At 45.7% G+C, this 12,239-nt stretch overlaps 1 protein-coding gene across 1 annotated transcript; it reads right to left on the minus strand.

Annotated features, from left to right (window-relative positions):
- Positions 1-2,182: 2,182 nt before the first annotated feature.
- On the minus strand, positions 2,183-11,340 carry rasl11a (RAS-like, family 11, member A). Its single transcript, XM_083936804.1, has 8 exons — positions 10,912-11,340; positions 8,753-8,809; positions 8,521-8,603; positions 5,674-5,714; positions 5,471-5,600; positions 5,188-5,263; positions 3,845-3,921; positions 2,183-2,707 (listed from the first exon to the last, which is right to left on the minus strand). The coding sequence occupies exons 1-8, from the start codon at positions 11,069-11,071 to the stop codon at positions 2,561-2,563; spliced, it is 771 nt and encodes a 256-aa protein (XP_083792930.1). The 5' UTR covers positions 11,072-11,340; the 3' UTR covers positions 2,183-2,560.
- Between the last annotated feature and the right edge of the window lie 899 nt (positions 11,341-12,239).

A 12,239-nucleotide genomic window follows, 5' to 3' on the forward strand; every position in this document is an offset into this window, starting at 1 on the left:
TCCTCACTGCATCACTTTATATCACTTTATATCCTCACTGCATCACTTTATATCACTTTATATCATCACTGCATCACTTTATATCATCACTGCATCACTTTATATCATCACTGCATCACTTTATATCACTTTATATCATCACTGCATCACTTTATATCATCACTGCATCACTTTATATCATCACTGCATCACTTTATTAGTTGTACTTTAACTTAGTTCAGTAAGAAACGCTGCTACACTTTAACAGTGTTATCACTTATGGCGACTGTAGGTGGAGGAGTGGGTTGTCCTCCATTTGAGAGATTGGCGGTTCGATCCCCACCTCCCCCGGTCCACATGTTGAAGTGTCCTTGGGCAAGACACTGAACCCTGAATTGCTCCCCGTGCTGCGCATGGGTGTGTAAATGTGTGTGAATGGTCAGATTAGATTAGATGGTCTGTAGATGTCCACTGCCATCTGTGTGAATGTCTGTGTGAACGGGTGAATGTGACAAACACTGTGAAAGTCCATCACTTCTTTAGTTTGTACTTATTTTATTTCAGTATGCTGCTAAACTGCACGCTGCGTATTGTTGTATATTGTATAAACCTGCGTTTAACCACAATGTCTGTTGCACTCTGTCACATTTAGTTATTGTTTGACTTATTTTACGTTAGCTTTCATTGATTTATGTTTTTATGCTTATTGTCACCCTGACCCTTTCCCGCCTTTGTATTGAAACTGTTGCACAATCATTTCCCTCGGGATAAATAAAGCTTCTTGAATCTTGAATCTTGAAACGAAGCTGGGACTCACGCAGAAATTCCTTCTTGCAGGAACAGAAAAAAGGCCTCTGGTGCAACATTAACTCCGCGGAACACGAACACCTCCTTTAAAAACCACAATAGAAACAAAATACTCCTCAAACTGTGAGCTATTAAAGGAGCTTTCACGCGTAGTTTGGATTCTTTGGGCTGAACTGTTGTGGAAAAGTTGGTTTGACACAATTAAAGGCGATCTGGGCTCGTAAACGACGGTAACATCATCGCCGTGATGCGTTTGGGGGTTTAAAACAAATGTAATTACAGCTCTTGGAACTTTAGCAGAACATTAATGGACTAAATGGACTAAAACACACGCATATGGAAGTCTTTTGCTGCCATTATTAAAACTATAAATCCTTTTATTACGTAAAATCCAGTTTATTTCGGTTTAATTAGACAGAAAACGAGGCAACCGTGTCCCTTATGTTTATATCTGTTTTGTTAAATTGTGACCATAAAAAATATGCCAAATTCTCTTTTAGCACTTCCTGTTTTCAGTGTATCCACGAATGTACAAAATTCAATTAGTGGATTATTTTCACTACAACGTACTTTAGCGTTTAACACTTTATGAAAATAGTATCGACTCACTTCGCAGCTCTATTTCCACTTTAAATGACCTTAAAGGACACGATGGAGAACTTCTTTTAAGTGACAGTTGCACAATATTCACCAAAAGGTACATTGAACATTTCATTTTACAACCTTTACGACATGGAAATGACTTACCTTGGCCCCCCGGGGTGATATTTGATTAGTATTAGAACCGGCCCGCACACCACAGCCGCCTGCTGGTGTTTTTCACGCACCAAAACTACATTACCCACAAAGCAACGGCTTCATTATTCATCAGTGTTCAGGACATTGAAGCAGTCCAGCCCTCGGCTTGTAGCAAATGTGTTTTTTTGGCCCTCTGATGTGTTTGACTTCGTCATCGCTGCTTCACGATGATATAAAAGCTCCGTTTACTGTATTATTTCTGCAGAAATCGTGTATTTTCTAACGTAAAAATGGATTAAAATGTTTTTTTATTGGCAGCCGTCGTCTTCCGTAAATATCAGGAGTTTGTTCTCACGTTGTTTGTTACGGGGAGGTTTCCCCTTTGGCGGTTTCAGAGCTTTGACCGCTTGTGTTTCGAGGTCACTTCCTGTTTTCGTGTCAGACCCCTGCAACAGAGAAGACACAGCCTCACTTTGCATTTATTTGGACTCAAATCTGGCGTTGTGCTCGCACTGATTAACCCTGAATGAGTCTCTCGAGCATCGTTTTATTGGAAAATTCATTGCAACTCAAATAAAGAACATTTAGGGGTTAAAATGAGACTCGAAACAACATTTTGTTACATGAAATTGTCTTTTTTTAGTTACTTTTTAATAATTAAATGAACTTTTTGTTTGTGCTGAGTGACTTTTTGCAGCCTCAACTGAACTGAGGCACGTTTTACTGACACACTCGCCGTCCTTCATGGTTAAAACGCCAAGTTCCTGACGCAACAGGGGCTGTTTGTTTAGCCCGTTTGTGACATCTTCACTTTGAGCGGCAGCTGCGGCGGCGGGGGCGGCGGCGGCATCCTGGGAAGAGGTCACGTTGACCACAGAGAAGAGCTTAGTTTGCAGAAAACTCCACTCGGTCTTTACGGAAACTTTCCACGCCGTTATCGGCTTCAGTTCTCCGATATCTTCCGTTTTTCTTCAGCCTTTCATCAAAGAAGGGCTTTTTTTGTTCCCATGGAAGCTCTTTTGGTCCCGTCCTGCCGTCAGAGCGTCGTGGACGACTTGACTTTGGAGGAGAGGACCTGCCTGAACCTCCTCTTCAGCTCCTGCATGTTGGGGGATTTGGGTCTGGCCAGGTGGAGGCCTCCTCGTCGCTTCTCGCCGTTCCCTCCTCCCAGTGCTCGGATCACCTGAACACAGAGACCACAGTGAAACAAAACCAGACCACGGGACCAGGTTTACTCCATCGTACGTCATAAGTTGGAGTGCACTACACAAGTTAACACAAGGTAACATTTGGTTTCTCTGGCTCAAAGTCCTGTGTTTCGTTCCAACACGACCTCCTTTTTTGTGGACTTTGGCGCCCTTTATCCTTCTCTGTGTCACTAACCCTTACCCCAGCTGAGTGAGCGGAGACGGGCAAAAACCAATATAGGCCGAGCGTTCACTCCATGGACTGAGAGAAAGGAGAGAAATGGCATTCAAACGCACGCCCACATGGCTACGCTTCTCCTTAATCGCTAACATCACTTTCATCTTTACTTAGCTGTAACGGCTAACGCTAACGGCTACCGCTAACCGTCAGTCAAACTCCTCTAATCCTTGTTTTTATGGTGTGATTTTCTGGAGGGGACGGGTTCAAAGAGGCTCAAACAGACTCCGGTCTCCTGGAGCTACTGGGTCTGACCAACCTGGCAACCCCACTGCTTTTTTTTGTGGACTTTGGCGCCCTTTAAACGTCCTTCTCTGTGTCACTAACCCTTTAAAATCAAACAAACGCACAAACAAACGAACCGATCGAAGCAGTGGTAGAACAGAAACTCTTCTGTGAGGTAAAATGACTGTTTTGGTGGAGTCTGGCGGCTTTGAAGAGAGCAGAGATAACGGTTTCAGTTCCCTGTCCTTAAGTCTGGCGTTGCCAGGGCTGTCTGTTGTTTGGTGCAGCTACTGTAGGCTGGCACTGGGGGAAATGGAAGATCGATTGTATTCCTAATGAGTCTGGCGGCTTTGAAGAGAACACCAGAAAAGGAAACAGTCCGTCCAAACACACTTGAATGTAATGAGCCACCAGAAAAACAAACATACAGAACCGACCACTATGGGCTGCTGATTCTCTTTCGGACCAAAAAAGACAGAAATGTTTTGCGTTTGTTTGTTTTAAGGGTAACTCCGGGCATCAGTGGGAAACCGCCTGCAATCATAATCCCACAGGATGTGAAAATGCCTTTAAGACGCTTGGATTTAGAGTAAATAATAAGGAGTCATCATCCTTAAGTGGCAGATTAACAAAGAAATAAACAAACAAGAAGGAGAATAAAGGGTCGCACCTCCTGACAGAGATGGAGGAAGGTGGCGTGGACGCCCTCGTGGTTCTCTCTGGCCGAGGCCTCGAAGTAGACTCCCCCTGTGAGCAGAGGCAGCGTTTTATCTCCCAGATAACACTCGACATTCCTGGCTCATTAGGCAGCAGACAGGATATGGTCTACGTGTGGAGGCGGAGTCTGCAGATGCATTTACAGGCCGGCTACTGTGGGAAACTCTGCTCTGCTCTGCTGCTCAGGAGGCTTTTAGAAAGTCTCACGTCCAGTTTCTGCACAAACACAGAACTTCTATCCATCTATCTGTCTGTCTGTCTGTCCATCCATCCATCCATCCATCCATCCATCCATCCATCCATCTATATGTCTGTCTGTCTATCTGTCTATCTGTCTATCCGTCTATCCGTCTGTCCGTCTGTTCTTCTGTGCGTCCATCCATCCATCCATCCATCCATCCATCCATCCATCCATCCATCCATCCATCCATCTATCTATCTATCTATCTATCTATCTATCTATCCTTTTATCGATCTATCCATCCATCCACCCACCCACCCATTCATCCACCCACCCACCCACACCCATCCATCCATCCATCCATCCACCCATCCATCCATCCACCCACCTATCCATCCATCCATCCATCCATCCATCCATCTATCTATCCATCTATCCTTTTATCGATCTATCCATTCACCCACCCACTTATCCATCCATCCACCCACTTATCCATCCATCCATCCATCCATCCATCCATCTATCCATCTATCTATCTATCTATCCATCCATCCATCCATCCATCCATCCGTCTATCCGTCTATCTATCTATCTATCTATCTATCTATCCATCCATCCATCCATCCATCCGTCCGTCCGTCCGTCCGTCCGTCCGTCCGTCTGTCTGTCCACCTGTCTATCTATCTATCCATCCATCCATCCATCCATCCATCCATCCGTCTATCCGTGTATCTATCTATCTATCTATCCATCCATCCATCCATCCATCCATCCATCCATCCATCCGTCCGTCCGTCCATCTATCCATCCATTTTTATATGTATTTATTTATTCATTCACATTGATTTGTAAATGTATTTATTCATTAAATTATTATTCAATTTAGTTTTATTTTATTTTAAATTAATTAGTGAATGTATTTTTGCATTTTTAAATGTATTTATTTATTCATTTATATTTTTATTCATTTAATTAAACACATTTTTAAATGTATTCATTCGTTGTTATATGTATTTATTAATTCATGATTTGGGCACTTCCTGTCCTCTATAATGACATTTCATGGCAAACGAGCAACAGAAGAAAGGAGGCAGCGGTGGCGGCGGGGGGCCCACCTAGTGAAGCTGCCAACGTCTCGCCCTCGTCTGCCGGCACCTGTCGGGCTCTGAGCAGGTCGCTCTTGTTGCCGACCTGCAGCAGATTACAGATTACAGATTACAGGCCAGATTAGACGCTGGGGATTAGGGTTAGTAGGTAAGTGTTGTCTGTAACTTGCATCTGAAGCAGTTTAACATTTAAAGAGACCTTTTCGTCTCCTGGCATTAAATCAACACTAAATACTAAATACATGCAACACTAAAGCGTCTGCTCTGTACTGCAGGTTCCCGTCCCACTCACCAGTATAACAGGTATGTTTCCAGAGGGGTGGATGCGACGCACATGCTGGTACAGCGGCTGGATGGTGCGGTAGCTGTTGTGGTCCGTGATGGAGAACACCAGCACGTAGCCGTCGGCCCAGTAGATGGACCTGGAGGTGCAGTTATCGTACAGTTATTACAGGATATTACTTTATTAGGCATATTTAAGTTCACAAGTCTGACCTGTTGATCTGCTCCTGACAGTACAGGCCTTCAGCATCGTCCTGGAACAAAGAAATTACGTTATATAAGATTATTTTCAGCATTAAATGAACATTAAATCGATCGTTTAGTCGATTAAATGTCAGGAAATGTACAATTCTGACATACGTGTACTTTACTTTAGTACTATTTCCATTTGATGCTACTTTGTGCTTCTAATTCAATACATTTGAAAGGGAAATATTGTACTTTTACTCCACTTCCTGTTACTTTTTACTCCACTTCCTGTTACTTTTTACTCCACTTCCTGTTACTTTTTACGTATAAAAACAGCCAATCACACGGCAGCAGCTCAGTGCATTTAGGCATGTAGACATGGTGAAGAGGATGTGTGTGTGTGTGTGTAGACGTGGTGAAGAGGATGTGTGTGTGTGTGTGTGTGTGTGTGTGTGTGTGTGTGTGTGTAGACATGGTGAAGAGGATGTGTGTGTGTGTGTGTAGACATGGTGAAGAGGATGTGTGTGTGTGTGTGTAGACATGGTGAAGAGGATGTGTGTGTGTGTAGACATGATGAAGAGGATGTTTGTGTGTAGACATGGTGAAGAGGATGTGTGTGTGTGTAGACATGGTGAAGAGGATGTGTGTGTGTGTGTAGACATGGTGAAGAGGATGTGCTGCAGCATCAGAACGGGGATGAAAGGTGATCTCATTTCATCTTCAGCCTCTTATCCGGGGTCGGGTCGCGGGGGCAGCAGCTCCAGCAGGGGACCCCAAACTTCCCTTTCCCGGGCCACATTAACCAGCTCTAACTGGGGGATCCTGAGGCGTTCCCAGGCCAGTGTGGAGATCTAATCTCTCCACCTGGTCCTGGGTCTTCCCCGAGGCCTCCTCCCAGCTGGACGTGCCTGGAACACCTCCCTAGGGAGGCGCCCAGGGTTCATCCTTACCAGATGATCCTGAACCACCTCAACTGGCTCCTTTCAACGCAAAGGAGCAGCGGCTCTACTTGAACTCCTCCGCCTCTCTCTAAGGGAGACATATCGATAAATATCTCATATAACCCCACTTCAAAAACCTCCAGTCGGCCCCTTTAAGGTGAGCTAGCAGGTGGTGGCTTCCATGAAAAGGCACATTGCCAAGACTAATGTTTACGTGACTCGGTCCGGCTGGTTCAGGGTCTGAACTCCTGACTCCGGACCACCCAGGCGTCAGTTCAGGAACCATTAAGACTCCACGTTGGGCAGATCCTTAGTCTCATAATCACCAAGCAAAACATATTATCTGTAATCAAGAGGTGGAGTTATTACACACACTCTTCTCTGTTTAGAGTTTGTAAAAAAAACACCTCACGCGGCTTCACGCAGTCTCCCGGAAAGCTCCGTAACTTCTCGACCCCTCTGCCTCCGCACACCAATTATTTCTGTCTAATCTTTAAAACGCCGGTCGACGTCCCGCGATCCTGCCGGGAGCGTCTTCCTCACCCTCCGTTATCTGCGGGGAGGAAATGAGCGCCTCTGAAGGGGCCTGGGTTTTGTAAACACAGATGCCGGCGTGGAGCGGGGGCGAGCGGTTTGGCACGTCGCGCTCATTATGATGGAGGAGATGGTCCCGAAGGTCACCTCCTCTCACTTCAAATGCATTCCTAAAAAGCGCCTTTGAGATAAAAAATGGCTGTTTTTGAGGAGTTTTAGACGCCGGACAAAGGAAACGTTTTAACTTTAACCTCCTTTAAAGCTTAAATATGGAAATTTATCACATTTAGGTGGAGAAAACATCTTAAATATGTTGTTTTGTTGGGGCTTTTGTGCCACAGCGCCGTCCGAAAAGGACTCTGTGAGTGTGAGTGAGGACAGACAGCTGTGGAGGCAGATGTTGGAGGCGGATGAAGCAAACGTAGATGGTGCTGGAGGCTTATGGTGACTCCTGGCAGAGCTAGTTAGAGACATATTTGAGCTAGCGAGCAAACTGCCAACACACTGTCCACCTGGGAACGAGTCATCCGTCAGTCACATCGCTATCCAAGTTATACCCACCACCACTAGTGGCGTGCACAGACTTTGAAGGGCAGGGGTGAAAACCACAAAAAAGGGCACGTAAAGAGCATCCTCGCCACTAAAGAGGGCACTTCAGCACAGATTTTGGCTCCAAGAGGACACTTTAACAAGCGTTTTGGCTCTTAGAGGGAACTTTAACATGCTTTTTGGCTCCTAGAGAAAACTTTAACATGCGTTTTGGCTCCTAGAGGACACTTTAGCACACATTTTGGCTCCTAGAGGGAACTTTTACATGGCTTTTGGCTCCTAGAGGAAACTTTAGCATGCGTTTTAGCTCCTAGACGGAACAATAGCATGCGTTTTGGCTCCTAGAGGACACTTTAACATGCTTTTTGGCACGTAGAGGACACTTTAACCTACGTTTTGGCTCCAAGGAGTGCACTCTAACATGCGTTTTGGCTCCTAGAGGGCACTTTAACATGCTTTTTGGCACGTAGAGGACACTTTAACCTACGTTTTGGCTCCAAGGAGTGCACTCTAACATGAGTTTTGGCTGCAAGAGGGCACTTTAACACACGTTATGGCTCCTAGAGGGCACTTTAGCATGCTTTTTGGCACGTAGAGGAAACTTTAACATGCGTTTTGGCTCCTAGAGGAAACTTTAACATGCATTTTGGCTCCTAGAGGGCTATTTAACGTGCATTTTAACTCCTAGAGGGTACTTTAGCACGTGTTTTGGCTCCTAGAAGACACTTTGGCACGCGTTTTGGCACCTAGAGGGCACTTTAGCACGCGTTGAGGGCACTTTAGTGCACGTTTTGGCTCCTAGAGGACACTTTAACATGTAATGCACATGAAAGTCTCCGTCAGTTACCTGGAGAGCGACGCAGGGAGTATCCTGGATCTGAAGTGACACCTCCTCCCCGTCCAGCGTGACCTTTCTGGAGTAGAGCGCTCCTGGGGGGCAATGAAAGAGACAGGACGAACGGATGATCAATAGCGGGCACTTCCGCAGAGGGAAATCCGTCGGTGAACGCATCCATTCCTGCTGCTTATTCTGACCGGTGTTTCTCACGTTATGACGGACGACGCGCGCCGAAACTCACCGGTGTTGGCTTCATAATCCCCGATGAACCTCTTGGTCAGAAACCTGACGATCAGAGCTGAGGAGAGACAAGCAAGCTCTGAACGAAGGGTGCAGAAAATCAATTTTAAAGGATAGATGATGATATTCATCTTGAACTTCTTGTACTTGGAATTTCAACCAAAACCCAAATATGTGTAAGAAAAACACGCTCCCCTGCTGCACAAGCGTCTGGCCTATATAAGACTTAAACATTTGCAGGTGTTGCAGGATTTCTCTCTTTCGAACACACATTTTTGATTTCCGTAGCAGAGAGACGAGCCAGACAAACAGGCCCAAAGTCTGAAGTCAGAGAATGATTCACCAATACTCCGAAATCTGACGCAAGCCTTCGTGAGTCATCTCTGTCCGGGGTAAATGATTGTCTCACCCATCCCTTGTTTTTTGGGGATTTTTGGAAGAGACAGTTGTTGACTTTTGTGAGGCGAGTTTCATTTTAGTAGAAGCTTTTCAGCCCGTTAGTATTCAAGTGTGTTCCACGTTAAAGTGCGGCGCTTTCATACAAAAATGGTCAAAATCGGAGCAGCAAAAGCCGAGATATCCTCACTTTTATGGTTATATAGCTCCAAATACCATGAATACTACATTTCCCATGATGCAACATGACAGCATCTTACAATAAACGAGTGAACACCAACTGACTTAAAGACTTTTAAATGTTAACGCCTCAAAGTTTGGCGTGGGAAAAACTGACATGTTTACATTTTTAAAGGGGTCCCCTGACCTCTAGGGATCTGAATGAAAATGGTTTCTATGGTTACCCACGAGACCCCCCCCCTTTACAGACACACCCACTTTATGATAATCCAGACAGATTGGGACAAGACCTGCAGTTTTTCTCATGCAGTGTTATTTTCACGTATTCTGAAATGGAGTATTTGAATATTTTGATAGATTTTAGTTTGCATTTTACATTGATGGATGTTTGTGGGCACTTTAACATGCGTTTTAGCTCCTAGAGTGAACTTTAGCATGCGCTTTAGCTCCTAGAGGGCACTTTAGCATGCGTTCTGGCTCCTAGAGTGAACTTTAGCATGCGTTTTAGCTCCTAGAGTGAACTTTAGCATGCGCTTTAGCTCCTAGAGGGCACTTTAGCATGCGTTCTGGCTCCTAGAGTGAACTTTAGCATGCGTTCTGGCTCCTAGAGTGAACTTTAGCATGCGTTTTAGCTCCTAGAGGAAACTTTAGCATGTGTTTTGGCTCCTAGAGGGAACTTTAACATGCGTTTTAGCTCCTAGAGGGAACTTTAACATGCGTTTTAGCTCCTAGAGGGAACTTTAGCATGGGTTTTGGCTCGTAGAGGGAACTTTAACATGCGTTTTAGCTCCTAGAGGGAACTTTAGCATGCGTTTTAGCTCCTAGAGTGGACTTTAGCATGCGTTTTGGCTCCTAGAGGGAACTTTAGCATGCATTTTGGCTCATAGAGCGAACTTTAACATGCGTTTTAGCTTCTAGAGGTAACTTTATCATGTAATGCACATGATAACAACTGACAACTGCACTTAAATATAGTAAACACATCAATGCATCAATAATAATGATAAAAAATATAATAATATATAATAATATTATAACACTCTGAAAGGTGTTAAAATGATACTTTATAGTGCATTTTGATGATAATATTTTGTTTTTTATTACATGTGCAGGACTTATAATTGTTGTAGTTGAGTATATTATTCACTTTTTAAAAAATAAAATAAAAAAGAATAAATATTTAAACCGTGTAAATACTTTTGTTCACCTTTTATTATAATAAATAAAAGAAAATAATTAAAATAAATATTAAAAAGGTGCAATAATTGAAAAATGCACAGAACGCAAAATGTCGCCCCCTGTCGTTCACGGTGGGTTTTTAATTCCGACCATTTCCACGACTTTACTTTTCCATATTTCCTCCTCTAAAGACAAATATATCACACATGTATTCATAACAATAATCTGCATGATGAGTGATTTAATGTGTCATAATAATCACATGTTATTCACATGCATGCATCCTTCATTTTAACCCCTGTAATGCAAATAACAGTCCGTGCATGGACCAACTTCCCCCTATTCTTCCATCCGTGCATCCATACATCCATGCATCCATGCATCCATGCATCCATGCATTCATACCGGTCTTCCCGACGTTGCTCGCCCCCAGCACCACAATCTTCACCGTCTTGTTGGGCACGCAGTCCAGCAGGGGGTACTCCGGTATGGGGACCAGCAGAAAGTTGCCAGACCCGCCGCTGCTGTTCATGGTTCCCGGTGCAGGGTCGCCAGTCAGCCGCATTTAGCTCCCCTCTCTGCGCGTCCGATCAGACCTCTCTGTGGGGGGAAAGAACCACCTCCAGCCCGGGGTGAGATCACTCCTCCACCCCCATAATGTCCCCGCAGAGAGAGACACGCACGCACCTCCCGAAGGTTTAATCTTTGTAATTTCTGCAGGGAAAAATAGTTTCCTCTGTGTTAAAGGTGCAAAAAGTATCCCAGTGTTTCCTCCAGGGAGTGAAATAAAGACAGAACACCTCAGTGGATGTTTCAGCTTCTCTCCATTTTTTTAAAAACACTGAAAACAAGAGAGAGAGAGAGTTTAGAAAAGGAGGTTCAGAAAAGTGGTGTTCCGGTTCCCACCGAGTCCAGATGCGACTGAGTGCGGAGAGAGAGAGGGAGGGAGGGAGGGAGGGAGAGGTGGAGGGAGGGAGAGGGGGAGAGAGAGGGTGGGAATGAGAGAGGGAGGGAGAGAGGGAGAGAGGGTGGGAAGGAGAGAGAGAGAGAGAGAGGGAGAGAGAGAGGGAGAGAGAGAGGGAGGGAGGGAGGGAGAGAGAGAGGGAGAGAGGGAGGGAGAGGGAGAGAGGGAGAGAGAGAGGGAGAGAGAGAGGGAGGGAGGGAGGGAGAGAGAGAGGGAGAGAGAGAGGGAGGGAGGGAGGGAGAGAGAGAGGGAGAGAGGGTGGGAAGGAGAGAGAGAGAGAGAGGGAGAGAGAGAGGGAGAGAAAGAGGGAGGGAGGGAGGGAGAGAGGGAAAGAGAGAGAGAGAGAGGGAGGGAGGGAGGGAGAGAGAGAGGGAGAGAGGGTGGGAAGGAGAGAGAGAGAGAGAGAGAGAGAGGGAGAGAGAGAGGGAGAGAGAGAGGGAGGGAGGGAGGGAGAGAGAGAGGGAGAGAGAGAGGGAGGGAGAGAGGGAGGGAGAGAGAGAGGGAGGGAGAGGGTGGGAGAGAGAGGGAGGGAGGGAGAGAGGGAGAGAGAGGGAGGGAGAGAGGGTGGGAAGGAGAGAGAGAGGGAGAGAGGGAGGGAGAGAGAGGGAGGGAGGGAAGGAGAGAGAGGGAGGAAGAGAGAGAGGGAGGGAGGGAGGGAGGGAGGGAGAGAGCGCGAGGGAGGGAGAGAGCGCGAGGGAGGGAAGGAGAGAGAGAGAGAGAGAGAGAGGGAGAGAGAGAGGGAGAGAGAGAGGGAGGGAGGGAGGGAGAG

Source organism: Echiichthys vipera (assembly GCF_963691815.1).
Source record: "Echiichthys vipera genome assembly, chromosome: 22".
NCBI lineage: Eukaryota > Metazoa > Chordata > Actinopteri > Perciformes > Trachinidae > Echiichthys > Echiichthys vipera.

Bases quoted from the DNA above. Each gene is read 5' to 3' on its own strand.
- rasl11a (XM_083936804.1), bottom strand. From the start codon at position 11,071: ATGCGGCTGACTGGCGACCCTGCACCGGGAACCATGAACAGCAGCGGC. The intron at 5,715-8,520 runs GTAACTGACGGA...TCTTTGTTCCAG, and splicing joins CTCCCTGCGTCGCTCTCCAG to GACGATGCTGAAGGCCTGTA. The intron at 5,264-5,470 runs GTGAGTGGGACG...AATCTGCTGCAG, and splicing joins GAAACATACCTGTTATACTG to GTCGGCAACAAGAGCGACCT.